The sequence below is a fragment of the Pimephales promelas genome, chromosome 15 (genome assembly GCF_988280905.1).
Source record: "Pimephales promelas chromosome 15, fPimPro1.hap1.1, whole genome shotgun sequence".
Taxonomy (NCBI): Eukaryota; Metazoa; Chordata; class Actinopteri; order Cypriniformes; family Leuciscidae; genus Pimephales; species Pimephales promelas.
This window is the reverse complement of record NC_142783.1, coordinates 11,212,908-11,232,424: the sequence shown is the minus strand read 5'-3', so window position 1 is coordinate 11,232,424 and position 19,517 is coordinate 11,212,908. Positions and strand designations below refer to the sequence as shown.

At 37.7% G+C, this 19,517-nt stretch overlaps 2 protein-coding genes across 13 annotated transcripts in view; both read left to right on the top strand.

The window, feature by feature from the left end:
- Nucleotides 1-11,109, top strand: part of stxbp5b (syntaxin binding protein 5b (tomosyn)) — a 54,337-nt gene extending 43,228 nt beyond the window's left edge. For 8 of the 12 annotated variants that reach the window (XM_039673193.2, XM_039673195.2, XM_089120122.1 and 5 more), the window contains 6 exons: nt 2,510-2,749; nt 4,050-4,407; nt 4,497-4,662; nt 6,341-6,452; nt 7,497-7,717; nt 9,165-11,109. In XM_039673193.2, coding sequence (XP_039529127.2) covers nt 2,510-2,749; nt 4,050-4,407; nt 4,497-4,662; nt 6,341-6,452; nt 7,497-7,717; nt 9,165-9,206 — 1,139 coding nt within the window. In that variant the 3' untranslated portion in view covers nt 9,207-11,109. Of the gene's footprint in view, nt 1-723; nt 838-2,509; nt 2,750-4,049; nt 4,408-4,496; nt 4,663-6,340; nt 6,453-7,496; nt 7,718-9,164 lie in introns of all 12 variants that reach the window. The other 4 variants (XM_039673189.2, XM_039673192.2, XM_089120121.1 and 1 more) reach the window with 1 other exon arrangement.
- A 2,445-nt stretch (nt 11,110-13,554) lies between these two features.
- Nucleotides 13,555-19,517, top strand: part of sash1b (SAM and SH3 domain containing 1b) — a 152,389-nt gene continuing 146,426 nt past the window's right edge. The window contains exons 1-2 of the mRNA XM_039673206.2: nt 13,555-13,926; nt 14,031-14,620. Coding sequence (XP_039529140.2) covers nt 14,120-14,620 — 501 coding nt within the window. The 5' untranslated portion in view covers nt 13,555-13,926; nt 14,031-14,119. The remainder of the gene's footprint in view (nt 13,927-14,030; nt 14,621-19,517) is intronic.

Here is a 19,517-nt window from a genome sequence, read left to right as displayed (position 1 = left end):
GGATCAAGAGAAATTGCTGCATGAGGATTACGACAAGACAAAAACACAGAAACAGTTCAATACAAATAAATACATAAAAAAGCTTTGTGGCTTCTCAGAGACCTGTGCAAAAAGAGCAAATCATCAGTTGCAAATTGTACATAATATTTTCACTGATAAACCATACATTAATAAATACAAAATCACATATACATCACTGGTCATTTATGAGCTTAATTGAGAGAGGTATAAATGAGCGCTTGTACCTAATATATTTACACATAGGAACCCTATACCTCTTTCCCGAGGTCAGTAACTCAAACTCTATATATAATCAAACATATCTTGTGGCGCGCTCTCAGAGTATAAATATATTTGTCATTTTTACTGTTGGAAACGGAGCGTAAAAGTGAACTTCAAAGATTTCTTATCCTGTTGCGCCCTTTAATAGGCCATTAATGATCAGCGACTAGTCAACATCAAACTTAAAGCGTCATGGCAGAGCATTAAAGTCAACTAGTCTGTGCAACCCCTAACTATATCATCCAAATTATTATAGTCAATAGTCTACATAGACTATCTCCATGCAAGAATCCATCACCATCTGGTCTGCTAATCAATAAGATAGCTGGAACTCCAGATATCCAGATTGTAGACTTGCATGAATGTTGGTACAAATGAATTTAAGTGCAATTTATGCTCGAGCTAGATAGTTAAACTTTACGCTTACTGTTCTGCATGTAGATAGGAGGGTACGCCGTCACTGCTCTCTCCCTATTAAGAAACAACAGAGTTGTGTGAAGGAAATGAAGAGGAAACACGCCGCGTCTTTCCGTGAGACCTCACTATGTGACCTCAGTGAGTGGCCCAGTTACTGGATGACTTGACCTGATTTGGACTGGCTCATATACTAACTCACTGGAGCTTACCGTGTGCAGTTTGTCTGTTGTGCAACTAATGTTTAATTCCTCACCTTTTTTTCACAGTTTTATTTTAAACTGATTACAGATTAAGGTTTAATATTCTTAGTGCAACACACAAGTTGCATAACAAATTCTTTCATCATCCCGAAACAAAGTCGATTATGGCTTTTGACCTCATTATACTGGTCACATTCGCTGTGTAATCCTCCGATTCCTAATGACGAGTCCGTACACTTTATATTTTTCAGCTGGTAGTCTACAATGATCAGACCAGCAATAACTTGTGTCGTATTAACTTCTTGGTAACACTTTACTTGAAGGGGTGTGCATAAGACTAACATGGCACCTTCATAATCATGACATGACATATGCATGTTTGTGACAACTGTCATTCGCTCAGTTAATGACATTTTTAATGCAAATATGACATTGTCTTGACATAAACCAATACATCATAACCTGTCAGTGTCTTTGTCATGACAACTTGACATTACTAAGACAACACAACCTGTCATAAACATGACATAGCAGATTAATTATCAAACTTAAGAAACCACCTAGCTTTATTGGTTAGCATTACATTAAACTGTCAGGTGGTTGGTTTTGACATTGGCTGTTATGAAGCCATTATAACTTTTTAATGACAAATTCAATGTGCACCACTGTAGTTGAGGTCACGAAAAATATTCATGACGCAGTTATAATGGCCTCAATGTCAAAGCCAACCACATGACAGTTTAACTTAATTTTATGTCAAGGTGTCCTGACAAAGACACTGACAGGTTATGATGTATTGGTTTATGTCAAGATAAACAATGTCATATTTGCATTCAAAATGTCATTATTGAGCGAATGACACTTAATGACAGTTGCATAAACCTTACTTCATTTTCATAACATATGTCATATGATTATGAGGCTGTCATGTCAGTCTTATGCACACCCCTTCAAATAAAATATTACCAACTTCTCTGTCTTTGTTTAGCTAGTGACTTTTATGAGCTGTTATTGTGTGATTTGCTAACCAATTGCAGACATTTTACCAGTGAATCTTACAACCAATTAGACTCATGTTTCATCGCAAATTCAAAAGAAGAAAATCTTATGATTCTTTCATGATTAAAGTTAGAATATATGCAGTACAACAAACTCTGCTGTTATGTATAATTATTCATAATTTCAAAATCATTTGGGGGTGAAACATGAGACAGACCTGTTCTTGTCAGTTTTGGTAAGATTCATTGCTTTTAGATTTTGCTAAACTGTTATGGTTTGCCAGAAATTTATCTGAATGCATCTGAGAGTCAAATGAAACCACAAAACAATGTTCTGTAGCTGGTGACTGCTAGATTTGTGGAAATGTGTGATTTCATTGCGACGGTTTGTGTCCAGTACCTGTATGTTTTACTCATTCCTCACTACTTATAACTGGAATGTAAAGAATATATTAATGCTGCACTTAAAACACATCTTTAAGAATATCCTCTATATACTGAATGAACTGTGTTTGGTTTCAGGTGTCCTGAGGTGGTTCAGGCTTGATTTTACTTGATAGCGTCATGTTAATTGTCCGCTTCTGTTGTCTTTTTGTCCCTGATGGTTCTCAGATGCCAGAGACAACTCGTTCAGCCGGTCGCGCAGCTCCAGTGTGACCAGCATCGACAGAGAGTCACGTGAGGTTGTGTCCTCCTTATACTTTTGTGACTCCCTTTCCAAGAAGAGTGAGACGTTGGCAGTGCCCAGCCTGTGGGTGGGCACCTCATTGGGTGGCATGATGGCCATCACCCTCAGTGTGCCCTCCACGCCAGAGCAGAGGATGCAACAGCCTGTGGCCGTCTCTTTCTGTGGTAAGACTTGCTTTACATCTGTATGTAAAACATTTGTTTCAAACTTTCTGTCGTCCATTAAAAAAGGATGTCTAATCAGTTTACTTCATGCAAATTTTAACAATTTCATGTTTATTAAACTTTTATTAATAGGGCCCTATGATGTTTTCCGTTTGATTTTGGTTATATTCATTCTGCATTATTGATTTAATAATTAAAAAAAAATAAAAAATAGGGCTGTCAAACGATTAATCGCATCCAAAATAAAAGTTTGTGTTTACATTATATATGTGGGTGCACTGTGTATAATTATTTTATATATATAAATACACACACATGCTTGTATATATTTAAGAAATATTTTCATGTATATCCTGTATATAGATTTATATATAATTTACATTATATATAAATATAAATATTTTATATATAAATAATATTTTTTTCTTAAATATACATGCATGTGTGTGTATTTATATATATACAAAATAATTATACACAGTGCACCCACATATATTATGTAAACACACACTTTTATTTTTGAATGCGATTAATCGCGATTAATCGTTTGACAGCCCTAAAAAAAATCAAAAACTGTGGTAAGTCAAATTAATTCATAAAACTTATGAATACAAATAAATGTTTTGCACAACAGAGGTTTACCGTTTAAATTAAAACATGGAATGCAAAATTGGGTTATTCCTTAAAAAACAATGTTTTAATTAAAAAACTGTATTATTGTTAGTATTGGTTAAACCACATTTTAATTTTGGCGGTTTTTAGAGAAGACCTTCGAGTTTATGTGTGTATCTTGCGAAAGTTTTATCAAATGAAATGGTGAAAACGTGTAGTAGACAAAACTGCACTAATTCACACAGAGAGACAGAATATATATTTAAATAGCTGTTGCATCTTTATTTAAAAAGAAATACAATTTACAGACCCAAATCTACATAGACTCTACATGTTTATACATTCATCCTCACATTCATACCCTAAAACATACATGAGGAATCTTTTTCCCTTTTATTTTTTTTATATTTATATTTATTTTTAATGTTTAATTTTTTTGATATTTAAATAGGTGTCATTTTGCACTTTAATATTCACAGACACTAGTCCATATTGTGATTTTGATTAAGTTAACTGTCTTACTTTTGATTTATTCATCCAAATTTTGCCAGATTCCGTGACATTCCACATTACACTGTAAATTCCACTTTAGTGACTATTTTGAAATTCCATCTGCTTTTTTCACATAGTGATAATCACTATTGATGGAAAAAGACACTCTTTGGTTTGCCGCTTTCTGCCATCACAGGTTCAGTAGTGCGCTTGAAAGGAGGCATTCTGCGCATGGCCCAGCTGGATGCCAGCGGGACCCTTCTGCCCCACGTTTATGAGCCCTGGTATGAGCCCAACGCCCCTGAGGAAGAGAGAGAACCGCCACGGAGACGCCGGCCCACCTCTCCTCCTTCATCTCAGGAGAACCAGGACTGTCAGTACATTGTGGTTTGCTCAGAGAAACAGGCTAAGGTGGTGGCGCTGCCCTCCCAAAACTTCATCTACGAGCACAACATCACTGAGGCCTCCTTCGTGCTTCGAGCTGATGTGGTGACGATGACCTCGGGGGTCGGCTTGGCCTGTTTCTGTGCCAATGGCCACATCATGACCCTCAGGTAATGCGAAAGACCTCACATTCAATGCTACTGAATCTTCTTTTCCTCTTTGTTTCTTCTTCCTAAACATGTCAACCATCTGTTTTCAGTTTGCCCAGCCTCCGGCCACTGCTGGATGTGAACTACCTTCCTCTGACGGACATGAGGATAGCCAGAACCTTCTGTTTCTCAAACCAAGGCCAGGCCATGTACCTCACATCGCCCACTGAGATCCAAAGAATCACCTATAGCCAGGAAACCTGTGATAACCTGCAGGTCAGAACGTGCCCATGATTGTTTTATTTGTGCAGGATGTTCTATGCCCTATTAAAATCCCATTTTAGCGACAACATATAAACCTTTTAATTCATGATCTGCATGATCATTGTTAAACTGATCACAGTTATTTTGCTCAAAAATGATAATCGTCTCGCAGATTACCAAAGACGTTGATGTTACCATGAAGCATTGTGAATGAAATAGGTTGTTCTGTGTTTTTTTTAATTTTTTTATTGTAATGACATATAATAATATTATTTATAATGAATAGGTCAAAAGTTTTACCATGGTGTTATCAATGATTTATTTATTGCATTTTCAGAACAACAATCAATCAAATAATTAAGCAAACAAAACCCCACAATAATACAATAATAATACTATAATAAGAAAAGAATAGTATTGCAGTGTAGACAGTCAATCAGTTAATGGAGACTTCATACAACAGCAAAGATTTGATATGCTCTAAGAAGGATAGCCGAATTCCTTCATAAAGACTATATACACACAGTCTGTCTTGTTTCTGATTTTTCAAAGTCTTTTTTTGCTTTTAATCAAAGTTTGAAATGTGATTAATCTTGGAGTGGCTCATGGCTTGTCTTTATTGAAGAATGTAGAAAATTAATGTGAAAAATACTTCCAGGAAACAAAACACCTTAAAGGGTTATGATTAGGGAAATACATTTTTGGTATGTTTTAGCTTACCTCAAGGGCATCCAAGATGTAGGTGTCTTTGTTTCCACAGCATTTTCAATTTTGATATTTTTAGGTCAAACCGTTCTTGTCTGCCAGTCATATAATGGAGGTATATGGTCACCACCTCAAAGAGCATGCACAGAGAAGTCCAAATTAAACATGATTTAATGACTCATAAATGTAAGTACACATTGATGGCCTAAGACACGAAACGAGCGGTTTGTGTGAGAAAACGAACAGTATTTATATCGTTTTTACCTCTTGTAACCACAACCACATCCACGTCCAAGTGATCTGAGGGCGCGGACGCGTCGGTCTGCACGAGCGCCGGAAGTAATCTCTCATGCGTGTAGGTTCACTCATTGTTTACACAGAGATTTCGGAAGTGTTACCCTTCACTGTAAAGATCTAAACATATTTAGATATACAGGAAATCGCAATGGAAGACGATTTCGATATATCAACAGACAACGCTAATTTTTTCTCCACAAACTCGCAAGGGATTACTTTCGGCAATTTCCGGCGCTTGCGCAGACCAAAGCACCCGCACCCTCAGATCACTTGGACGTGGCTGTGGTTACAAGAGGTACAAGCGATATAAATACTGTTCTTTTTCTCACACAAACCGCTCGTTTCGTGTCTTAGGTCTTCGATGTGTACTTACATTTACGAGTCATTAAATCATGTTTAATTTGGACTTCTCTGTGCATGCTCTTTGAGGTGGTGACCAAAGACATGCATTATATGACTGACAGACAAGAACGGTTTGACCTTAAATATCAAAATTGAAAATACTGCGGAAACAAAGACACCTACATCTTGGTTGCCCTCGAAATAAGCTAAAACATATCAAAAATTCATTTCAAAGTGAACTATCCCTTTAAAAGTGGTTTTATTCACAGTGCCTTTAAAGACTCAGACATAAGTTGTATTACATCAGTCTTCATATCCATTTATTTTGAGGTGCTCATTTTTGCAGGAGATGCTTGGAGAGCTGTTTACCCCAGTGGAGACACCAGAGGCCCCGAACAGAGGGTTCTTCAAGGGCTTATTTGGAGGCGGTGCTCAGTCCTTGGACAGAGAGGACCTTTGTAAGTATTAATCTGTCATTTACACCTACAATATGCTATCAATGTTTCTTAAATCACTAAATAGAAGAAACACTCTAATGTAAAAATTCTGAGTCTTGACAATTATTGTGGCTGATATCTATACTGTTTTCATTCATATGTTCATTTTGTCCAATATCCATGTCTATTTTCAATCAAACTTTGGACACTACACCTCTGGAAAGATGAATGTGTATTTAAAATGGGTCATTTATGTTGAAGAAATGTATGTGGATGAAAGACAACAACTCCCAGAATGCACTTGCTTCGCTGCCCTAGGAAGCCACACCTACCGGTAACAGAGCGCAGTAGTTAAACAACAAGTCTAGGCAACAAGTGAGTCTCCGTGATGAGTCTGCCCGATGTGTTTTGAGATCGCCCAAAATATCCGGGATTCGGCTTTTGTGTTCTACAGTCGCCATTCATCATGTTTACTGTGGCGAGCGGGACGAGTGAGGGCCGCGGGAGAACGACACGAGGCCGGTGGCGTGATTACCGATGAGAGACACCTGTGAGACGCACCGGTCTCGTATCTCTCACGGAGGAGCGGGAATTTTCTTTGCAATGTTAAAATGCACATCGACCGATCACCTGTTTAGCGTTCATATTTATACACTACATTCAGATTCACCAATCGGAATGATTTCAGTTAGATTGAAACAAAAGCTGTGCATGTAAACAATGCATGGCGACTGCAGGAAGCAAAAGCTGAATCCAGGATATTTTACGATCTTGACGCCCGGAAAAAGAGGATGGTAACCCCTACTACTCAGCTTTCTTCACAGAACAAGAGCCTGCTAGCTTAGCTTCCAAAAAAAGATGGCTGACACTATATGTTCTTTCTGTGAGTGAGATCCACCATCTATGGGCGGGTTGAGAACATGCGGGACAGCCTCGACTACTGACTGTAGTCTTTAGCCTCTGGCCAAAAAATCCTCTGATGACGCAAAATGACAATTTGACAATTTTGTTGTTTGTTATATATTTGCCTAGTTTCAAGATCTCTCGTTTTGTTCTGGTCTGCAGTTGGAGAGGTGACTGCTGGGAAGGCTTCACGCAGCCTGGCGCAGCACATCCCAGGTCCAGGTGGCATGGAGGGCATGAAGGGGGCCGCGTCCGGTGTGGTGGGAGAGTTGGCACGGGCAAGGATAGCTCTGGATGAGAGAGGGCAGAAACTAGGCGAGCTGGAGGAGAGGACAGCAGCCATGATGTCCAGCGCAGACTCCTTCTCCAAACATGCACATGATGTGAGATGATCAACATGCAAATTGCATGCAAAATTAAGCAAGCTTGCATTTTTTTTTGTCTTGTTTCAGCAATTGTTATGCAAAAAAAAATGTTAACCTGAAAGGGGGGAAAGCAATATTAGCTAAAATATTACCTGCCACTGCATTGCAGTGAATTCAGTCATGGTTTTCACCTATGCCAAGCACCAAGGACACCTGGTTTTATACAAGTGTGTTAAAAGGAAAGAACATTTCTGTCATAAGGCTCATTTTAGCGACAGATTGGGTAATATTTAATATTGAAATGATATCTCCCAATCATTCTTCACGACGTAAACTTTCCTACTGCCATTTAAACCTGTTCCTTTCCAAAAGCTGCATGACAGCTGTGTCATTCCTGCAGTTTGGTAGAGTTTATATCCCCATTAAACAGTACTGCATATTTTACATAAAATGTTAATCAACTTTCATGCCACATGGTTAATTTATGCATAGATGTACCCATAATAACAAAAAGTCATAATGATAAGTACCATGGGAAATCAATGGGAAAGGAATTTGCCATGGGAAAGGCAAATTCCCATGTTCACAGTCACGTTTTCTTAACTTTAATCAAAGGTTACATATATATTTATCAAGTAGCATTAGTAAGTATTAGTATTTATTCAATTGATTAGTATATTTACATTTTATATACATTTCTCTTTGACATAAAATACAATTTCTTGTGATGCATATTTGTTTAATGTGTAAAACTATTAAAGGGATAGTTCACTTTGAAATTAATTTTTGATATGTTATAGCTTACCTCAAGGGCATCCAAGATGTAGGTGTCTTTGTTTCCACAGTATTTTCAATTTTGATATATTTAGGTCAAACCGTTGTTGTCTATCAGTCATATAATGGAGGTCTATGGTCACCACCTCAAAGAGCATGCACAGAGAAGTCCAAATTAAACATGATTTAATGACTCGTAAATGTAAGTACACATTGATGGCCTAAGACACGAAACGAGCAGTTTGTGTGAGAAAACGAACAGTATTTATATCGTCTTGTAACCACAGCCACGTCCAAGTACAGTGAGTCATTTAACCATTAATTGCTATGTATTTGGGAGGCTTTTTTTTTTCTTTTTTTAATTTGTTATTTTAAAAAGATTTCAATTTTAATTATTTATGTAATTATGAGACCAGAACCACGATTTGAGTAGTTAAGTGGTAACGTAATTGTACTCTCACTGTCACTGAAACTAAATCCATCATGATTATTGGTGGGTTTTCACTGCAAAAAAAGATATCACCACCTTTTCTAGAGATTTTAGGCCTCAAAAATCTGGGACTGATATTTGCTTTGGTTGTGTATTGATATTGAGTAGGTTGGTTGGCAGAAGTAGGTTTGAGATGCCAAACGATATTTGTGTTGGATAATTTGTTTCATAGAGGGTAAACCATCCGTCTTTCTTCACCAGATAATGCTGAAATACAAGGACAAGAAATGGTACCAGCTCTGAGGTCCCTGCAGGGAGTCAGCGGACCTTCCCGTGAAGACAGCAGATCCATCATCTCTCCTCCGTTTCTTCCTTCTCTTCCCGTATCTCTCTCTCTCTCTCTCTCTGTGATGTCCAGAGACTGCCACTCTCGTCACGCGGCATTGCCTCGAGCTGAGGAGCTGCGGAAAGACAAGAGGAGACAGGAGGGGAAGGAATGGGACAGGCGAAACGCATCAGGGCGGGATTTCCTTCCCCTCTCGGTGGCAGTTGAGTTTTCCTCTCCGTGTATCTCGTCTTGAAGTTGGGAGAGGGGGGTCCGTCACTGGTGCCGCCCCCTGTCTCATACCTTCATCCGCCACGCTGTCATTTTCACTGCCATTCTATCTGCAAAGAAACTACAAAAAAGGATTGTGGGACATTTTGGGAAAATAAATTATTTAAGGTGAATGAAATGGGTCAGAGGGACACACAACTGACAGAAGGAGGTCTAACGTCTGCATTGCCAAGCTTAATGCTTCTGATAATCTGTCACTAGAGCAAGAACAGATTGCATGTCTAGTGATTTAATTTAGGAAATTAGTGCTTTTTCTTGTTTTTACGAAGTAGAGTGAATCTCATGAAAACAAATACTTCACCCTATACTATTCCAACCGCAAAATACTATTTTTAGGAGGCAGGTGTGTTCTTCTTTGTCGTTTATTTCGATTTTAGGGTGAAACGCAACCTTGATTTCTTGAGATTCACTCAGTAATCATGTTAGCTATGGAAAAGGCCGGATTGTCTTACATAAGGTGTGATGAAGTACCATTTAATTTCACCTCTAAAGGGCTGGAAGTTGCTGTATTTACCACATATCATGTGATTATTTTGCCATGTGAAATTGCAGACAGGCCCAGGCAGTGAAGCTGATCTGATCATGCATCATATTGTTGGTTCTTTCGTCTAAAGGACGTATTGGTTTACACTGATCAGGTCTCAAAAGAGCTTTTAGGGAAGAGCTCTGACTTTGATGTATACTATACGCTGACACTGGAGAACGATGTTCATTTTTAAATGTATAAATGTAAAGAATGCTTAGGTGAATCACAGAAACATGTCAGGCTCATATTTCACCCCAGACTAAATAGTTTTCAATTGCAAAAATGTAAACAACACATACTGCAGAAATATTTTTTTGCTCTACAGAATAAAAATGGCGGATTGTCATGAAAATGTGCAAAAAATGCTTAATTTTCTGTAAACCAAGTCTAATTTAGTATTTTTCCGATTTTTTGGTGGTGAAATGTGACCCCGACATGCTCTCAACCGTTTACCTGTGTGAATAACTGCTGAACGTTTGCTGGTTATGAAGAGCGTCGATTATTTTTGTTCTAAAGGAGCGGGTTATTTTTGTCGCGAAGGAGAGTCGGGAAGTGTGAGGCATGATCTTGAATTATGTGCCTTGTGATGATTGACATGTCAGAAACCCTCCTCCGGACGAGAGTACTGAATCTTCATATGCAAAAACAGGTTCCTCTTCCCCATTTCCCACGATGCAAGGAGTCTCACGGCGTATATGGGGGACTCAGTACAGTACCGGGTGACCTCATCATCCGAAGTATCCGTGTGTTTTCTAAGAAGCCTTTTGGATGGACTAATGCATGAGTTTGTCATCCTCACAGAGAGGTGAATATATCGATCTCTGTGTTTGTTGCTGCAGTGGAAGTGACCACTAAATGTTCAATGCAACTCCATACTCGATCAGCAGCACCCCTCGGACGTGAGAGGGGGTTACCTTCTGCCTTTGCTTTGCGACCCATGAATATATGCTAACCTCGACTCGTGTGCGTATACGTGTGTGTGTTCGTGAGCATACACGTATGCAAGAGTATGTGTATGATCACGTTTATATATAAACTAAAGATCCAATATATTTGAAAGCATATGTTTTCTTTAAGTGTGTTTTCTTATTTATGAGGTGCAAGAAATCGCTGCTATTTGTGTTGAATTCGGGGCGTCCGTCAAATCTGTCGACGCTTGTGATTTTCCTTCTGTTTTGTTATTGTCACATTGCTGCCAAATGTTGTAAATATGAATACTTCTGAAGACAAACTTGAGAGTGCTGACGACGCAGTCAAAGTGATCCGACTAGACCCCAAAGAGTTGCTTTGCTGTGGAAGTTTTTCTCACTGAGAAGAGAGAATGTTCCTTATAATTTAAAACATAAGTGTCATGACACACACACACACACACACACACACACACACATACTGTATATGGCAAACCACTCCTTCTGTTGCCATGGTGTTTTTGTAAATATCTACCAAAATAGACATTTTCAATGTTGACCAACTGAAAATCTAATCCAGCTTCTCTGCTTCATATATTTTTCTTTGCTATGAGCGGTTGTGTGGTCTTGCGCTACATTATAATGACATCCGAGTCAATTTATTATTAATAGTTTTGTAGTTGGTATTGTTCTTTATTTTCTTCAAGAAGGACCAAACTAAGATAGATGATAAGTGGAAATGAGGTGGCTCACACTCTCAGATTTGTCCTCATTGCCAGTTTAATGATATTCTAATATATTTATACATTTGATATATTTATATCTCAAATGTGTGTGTGTGTGTGTGTGTGTGTGTGTATATATATATATATATATATATATATATATATATATATATATATATCAAATGTGTGTATATAGGATACATATATAAATACACACACACACGCATATATATACATTTGATATGAAGAGTTCAGATGCAAAAGCCTCTAAATGCCATTTGAAATTTTCTTCTTTAATGATGATTTTTATCAAACTTGTATATTTAACTTCAGTAATTTCATTTAAATAACGATTAATAGGTAATTATCATTGCCATTTAAGTGAAATCACTGAACTTAAATATACAAGCTTGATAAAAATCATTCTAGAAGAAAATTTCAAATGGCACTTAGAGGCTTTTGCATCTGAACTCTTCATATATATATATATATATATATATATATATATATATATATATAATTTCAGATATTTAAAAAAAATATTACTTTTTTTATATTATTTGGAATGAAAGGGCACATTTTAAGATACTAAATAAACTGGTTATGTACAAATTCTCACTGAATCAAACATGAAACCTTTTATGGTGAGCCATCTGCTTAAAGAAGGAAAGACGACCTAAAGAATCTGATGTCATTGGCCATCTCTGTACCGTCTGATTTCTCTTGCACAAAAAGGCAGCATGATATCGTGTTTACAAACTTGAAACATCCATACATTATATTTTGGCTTTTTATTATTTAGTCCTGCCAGTTTAATTGGTTATTATGAAGGCAAGATATTTTTTTATATATTTTTTTTTTCTCACAGCAGTGTTCTTTGAGTTTCCATGAACATCATTTGAACATGCCTTGGTGAACTGCTGAAGCACTATCCTTGAAAAGGTTCGGTTCTAGGAGTTCTTGGGTTTGATTCTCCATGAGGTTCTCTCGTCATAGCCGACTTCTTGTACAGTTTTATTATTCAGACTTTCACATGAATGTTTGTCTTAATCTGCTGCCACATAACAATTTAGGAAATATGTTTATAGACATAACTGTGCAATGGAAAATAAATGTAATAGAAAGATTTATTTTTGCCGTTTTGATTCCACACTTCATTTTGCATACTCTGGCCACTAGATGTCAGAGTTTTAAAACTAGTTGATTACACATATATTTTTTACGCCTTTAAAATACATATAAGAAATAAATGTATAGAATAGAAATATAAACTTTATATATATCTCTATCTATCTATCTATCTATCTATCTATCTATCTATCTATCTATCTATCTATCTATCTATCTATCTATCTATCGTGATTATTTGCATCTAACACAAATGTGTGTGTGTATATATACAGTATATGTATATAGTGTCTATATGTATATATATATATATATATATAGTTTGTGTTATATCATTGATTAAGTAAAAATTAAAAAAAATAACAAACTCCTTTTGTTCAAACTCAAATTGCTTCCATGACTTCCATGACATCCGAGTAAAAAATAAATAAATACTAATAGCATCGGACTATTTAAACAATAAAATGTGTGTTTAAAATTGCAGATAAAACTCTCAAAATCTGCCTATGTGTTCCTTAATAGGCTATTAGAGCATTTGGCGAAATTGGGCGACTGATAATGTTCTGTTCTATAAAAACTGCCTTTTTTGTGTCATCCATTAAACTTTGACCTCCACCGTTGGACTGATGTTCTGATAGCGCTGCAGTTTTGCCTACGGCCTGCAGGGGGATCCAAAATCAACCAGAGCAACTACGAAAGGCGCATCAAGGGGAGGGAAACTTCAATTTGACGTCTAGCGCTCCGCTGAATTACTTAAACTCTCTCACTCTGCCTGGAAGGGTGCTCAGCAGCAGCCGCGTCTCCTTTGTTTTCCTTTTTCTATGTTTATTTAAGGATCCGATCAATGGAAATGAAACCGTCGCGCGGAAAAAAGCGCCTCTCACTGACACTGGATACGAACGGCGTTTCAGACAGTGATGATCTGATGCTCTAAGGTCCAAAGTGAATCTGCTGAAAGGAAACGAGCGTCCATCACCAACTTACAAGCCGTGAGACTCCAAGAAGATCGCATATGTTATGAAATATACACTTTCACGACGGGATTTTCACCATTTTCGTATGCCAAACCTTGTATTCATTTAATGTCCGATATGACAGGGCAAGTTATCAAGGTATTGAGGTAAATGTGATGCACTTTAAACTTTGTTTACATATATGTATATGAGATTTAGGATTTCTTCATCTGTTTGTGGGAATGTAATCGCCTTTTCTGCCTTTTGATAGTGAATTCAGCACTGGAAAGTCTTGTTTACAAATGTTGGATTGACATACAGCACTGAAGATATGAAGAATGTATCACATGGACTTTGGGAATGTCCAGTGATTTGGGAATGATGAACAACGGACCCACTATCGTCTATGAGTGGCTGAAAACCCTCCAGCTGTGTCAGTATGTGGAATCCTTTGTTGATAATGGGTATGATGACCTGGAGGTGTGCAAACAGATAGGAGACCCTGACCTGGATGCCATCGGTGTCTTCACACCACACCACCGGGAAAAGGTCCTCCGGGCCGTGGAGAGACTCCGAGATGAGGACAAGAAGGTGGCTCCAGGACTGTATTTCACACTGGAACCCCTTCCACATGGCACATACCCGAACACGCCTCAAATTAGTGAGTGCAAACAGAAATGCACCAAGTCATGGGTCAATTCTACCTGGGACAGTCCCAGGATTGGACTCTCCAATGAAATCAAAGCTCTAGAGAACCACAAGGAGCCGGTGGTGTATCCTAAACTCAAGCTGAAGATAATGATAAGGGATAAGCTGGTGAAGGATGGGATAGACCTGAGCAAAATGCCCTACTCATACAAAGTGAGTGCTAACCTTTACGTCATAATTGTTCCTGTCACATCACCTGAAAATGTTTGCACAATCTCTTTGTTTTGCTGCAGAGATACTGACATTTCATTCCTTCCTTGAAAGGTTACCCGTTGGCTTAAAATTTACCCACCTGGTGTGTGTGTGAGTGTTTAGTCGTTCGGGTAATTAACATCCCGGGTAATAAACAAGGGAGGTTGTGCAAAAGGCCATGTAAATGTCATCTATTATTATATTTATTTGTGCACTAATGGTTGGCCGATATGGGGTTTTCTTTCAATGGTTGACATACCAAGCAATTTAATGATAGCAAATAGGATGTACACACAATTTCTGAACTGAAATGCTGAACTAACTTATAATATTTACTCCAGATTCTCTTGGTTGAATGCCCACTTCTGTTTTTTGTCATTGCTTAAAATAGTGGCAGCATAGTGAACATGTCATGGTGGTATAGTTACAGTAGTTATCATCACATTGTCTTGGGTGGAAAAATTGCTTGTATTGGTTGATCTCAATCCAAAAAAAAAAAAAAAAGCAGTAGGCCTATGTAATATGATAAAGAAGTGTGCATTATGTAATTAAGGTGTAGAGATGAATGGGACATTTTGTTTAATTAAAACTACTGAGTAATCAATTTTTTTTCTAGCATCTTGTTGGTCTGGTGTAGTATTGTAGTTCCATGTTGTGGCATGTTTGATGCTTCCTAAGACGGATAATTTTATCCAGCCGGGGACGTTGGATTATTAGACAACCTTAATTGAAGTCATTATTCATTAGTGCACTCCAGGGCTTTGAGAGCAGGCGAGTCTAAGCTGTAATCGATAACCCGGAGAAAAAGGACTGTAATCCATTATCTACACCGAATGCTATTAAAAGAGTTATTTACTGTACAGTTAACATCATCTGATGGTTAAGAGCTTTTAAATAATTGGCAGGCTAATGCAATGCACGTTTTAAGGTTTTTGAAACTTTGTTTTTTTACATGATCAGATTCATAATGGGATTTATGGAAGTGGTGTTTTATTCAAATGATTTTATTGTGCATGATTAAACTGTATAGAGCACAAAAAAATGATAATTTCAAACATTCACAGTTTATTTGGCTTTTTTTTAAAAGAAACAATAAACATCCTTAACTATGTATACTGTAAAAGGGAAATGGCATATTAACATTTGTTTTCATAAAATTTATTCCTAATTATTATTTTTTTAAACCTTTTAGGGAGGAGTTTTTTCTTGTTTTTACATAATTCTAACAAATTATTCCATGCTTAAAACAATTTTGATGTTTTCACTGGAAAACAAGACAGAATACAGATTGAGAAAATGGCTCTCATTCACTAAACATTATCTGTATTTATACGCACCGGAGAACTTCTCATGAAAACTTGTGCATGCACATGTTCGAACATTAAAGAATTTTGAGTATTCTAAATGAGTGACTTTGTGCCAACTTAAGGTCAGTAATTTGCATAAATCGGACCCAAACAATGTCCTTATTAAGCCTTTTCTGCACACCTTTTCCTTTCGTCACACTTAGAAAACACGTTTTCTAAAAACGCATTCTCACCTGAAAAGATGCAAATTCCAATTGTAAGTATGCCATCCTCAAAACATGTTTAAATGCAATAAACAATTTTAATACAGATCCAGATTACAGACCCTGTAAAGTCTCATCCAGCACATCCCAAATACTTTCAATGAATTTAAAGTAGTAGTTCACTTAAAAAAAACAAAAAAAACCTTTTGCTGATAATTTACTCACCCCCATGTCATCCAAGATAACCATGTCATTCTTTCTTCAGTCGAAAACAAATTAAGGTTTTTGATGAAAACATTCCAGGATTTTTCTCCATATAATGGACTTCAATGTGAACCAAACAGTTCAAGGTCCAAAAGGCAGTTTCAGTGCAAACTGTTCAAAGGGCTTTAAACGATTCCAGACGATGAATAAGGGTCTTATGAAGTGAAACAATCGTAAAAAAGAACAAAGTTTAAGTTCAAATGGTCACCTTGCTCTGTTCTGTGATGCACGTTCGTGACTCTCCTGTTCGAACTCGTTTATCAAAATGAACAAGTCTTTTTTCGTGTCATTTGGTTTATTCAACGAATGAAATGAGCGAGTTGACTCGGGAAAAGATTCGTTCTTTTTGATGAAGGTTTGGAGAGGTGCCAATTCGTGAGTGAAAATAATGCTACTTGCTCCCCCCAACCATTCTTTCACGTTTTGAGCCGGATGAATCATTGCCCTCCTAGAATATGGTCATGATTTGTTTTCCTCCTACATGGTTCTTTAAGAAATGAGAAGCTACACACTCCATCAAATAGGGTTAGAAGAACTGTTGCCAAACATACAAAATGCAAGAAACATAATCACTGCAACAATGATCCAATCATAGACTCTAAGGGTGTGTTCACACTTGGCATGTTTGGGTGGAATAAAAAGAACCCTGGTGCGATTGCTCTGTTAGTGTGAACCCTGCTGTGCACCAAACAAGTGGACCGAGATCGCTAAAAAAAGGATGGGTCTCGGTCTGCTTCCAAATGAACTCTAATGCGGTTCCAATGAAATATGAACGCCAACACGTACCAAAGACATGTTAACAAACCAAAAACAGGAAGACGAGACCCTAAAAAGGCCAGAATGCTCAAACACACTGTTTTTTTTTTTTTTTTTTTCTCGTCATAGTTGAGATCACAGTTCGGTACAGGTATCAGAACCACATCTCCTCACAGCAGATCTTAATTTGTGGGTGATGGAGACATTCCTGCCACTGTTTTGATTTTATAAGCTCTTCACAAGTTCTCAGCTGGTCAAAATACCATCATATGTAGGCTATGCAAGCCTGTTCTCATCCTTTGGCATCATATAGGTGACGCCATATGACATTTCGTCGAAATAGTACGCTATAATTCTACCAAAAACCAGGACACTCGGCCCAGCAAACACATGGGCTAACTCAAATGATACTCGAAGTTTACTCAAAGATACCTTATTAATTTCAATACATTTAAAGTAGGTTATGCCTCCTCTGTATGGATAGAAAATTGTTATATTGTTATATGAAAACAGGACATGTCCTGGGAAAACAGGACAGTTGGTCACCCTAACTACGCACATGGCACCCTTTAGGCTATGTTTACACGGAAACGATTCTGAAGAGAAAACGCAAAATCACTATTTATTCTGCGTTTAGACGAGCGTTTTGTTTGGTAAATCCGCATGCAAATGGTGACGCAAAAGTGTGTGAAATTCAATGTAGTATGCACTTCAGGCGGCTAGGAGTGCATACTTCCACAACACCAAGTCTGCGCGCCTGCGTACAACCTTCACTGTCAAGCAGACTTTTGCGTTTTTACCCTTTACACGGGAACGCGGCGGTGGAGCGTTTTTTAGATTTCCACTCTGGAGGGTGATTTCACTTTTTTGCATTTTTAAGCCTCAAAAACAACGTCGCCGTGTAAATGAAAGGCACATCCGATAAAATATTTTTGCGTTTTCACCCACGAGCGTTCTCGTGTAAACAGGGCCTTAGTGTCACTACACCATAAAAGCCAGGTCAATCAGGTTGTGAACATATCCCTGCTTTATAGGTTTGGTATCTTTTGGTTCGGTGATAAAAATGCCAATCTGAACGTCTATAGCCCAAACAGTGACTTGGTTTCAGTTGTTCCTAAAAACAAAATCATTCATTTGTAATCAAATTTTTAATGAAACTTACTGATGAATCATGATTTGTTGCGTGAAAACACTGGTTTGCAGATCTCACACACAAATCCCAAATGATAACCATTGTCTTTTTGCATTATTTCCTCCAGAGTGTCCCACATTTTGTAAGTAACTTTTCTAAAAGAATTTGAATATATTCATTCGATTACAGTGCACATTTGCCCTTCATATGATAAACAGCCTTCATTAGCAGACTGATTTAAACAGTGCACCATTCAGCGGCGCATCAACCTGTAGCAGTGCGGCTGGTTGACATGCCTCTGTCAATGGACTCCACCGCCGCTTCTGTTCTCGTCCGAGTCGTGTTTCCATTCTGCTATCTTATCAGCACATTTATCTGCGACGAGTCTCTGGTGACAGATGGCTTCATCATGCTTTGAGCTTAGAGAGCCATTTAATGTCTCATGTGATGCCAAAGTCCTCATTATCATTACTGCCATTTGCATTTGTAAAGAGTGGCCCACTTTTAAAATGTTTTCACTTGCTTCCTTGGTTTCACAGTATGTGAACTGCTGCCTCCCAAATTGTCTTGCAAATTGAGACGCATTTATGCTGCAACTAGCAATGTAGTGCGTTCGAGCAAGCTCGGTATTTGTGGTTCTCCAGACTTTTTCTAAAGCATGTCTGTGGACTGAGAAGAATTTGTCAACATCACATTTAGGGCTTAAAGGGTTAGTTCACCCAAAAATGAAAATTCTGTCAGTATTTACTCACCCTCATGTTGTTCCAACCCCGTAAGACCTTCGTTCATCTTCGGAACACAAATTAAGATATTTAAGATATTAAGATCGCTCTTGCATACAGTCCATAGGCTTCTTGAGGGACTGGCTCTTGCTGTCCTCGAAAAGTCATTAAAGACATCGTTAAAATAGTCCAAGTGACTACAGGGGCTCAATCTTAAGTTTATCAAACGACGAGAACACTTTTGTGCGCAAAACAACAACAAAAATAACGACTTTATTTCAACTATTCGTTTATTTCTCCCTCTGCGCGAGTCAGGTTACTAAACTCAGCAAAAAAAGAAAGGTCCTCTGACTTTCAACTGTTTTTTTCTTTCAGTAAACTTAATGTGTGTAAATATTTGTATGAACACTAAAAGAGTCAACACCATAAGACATAAACTAAAAATGTTTCACAGACATGTGACTAACAGAAAGA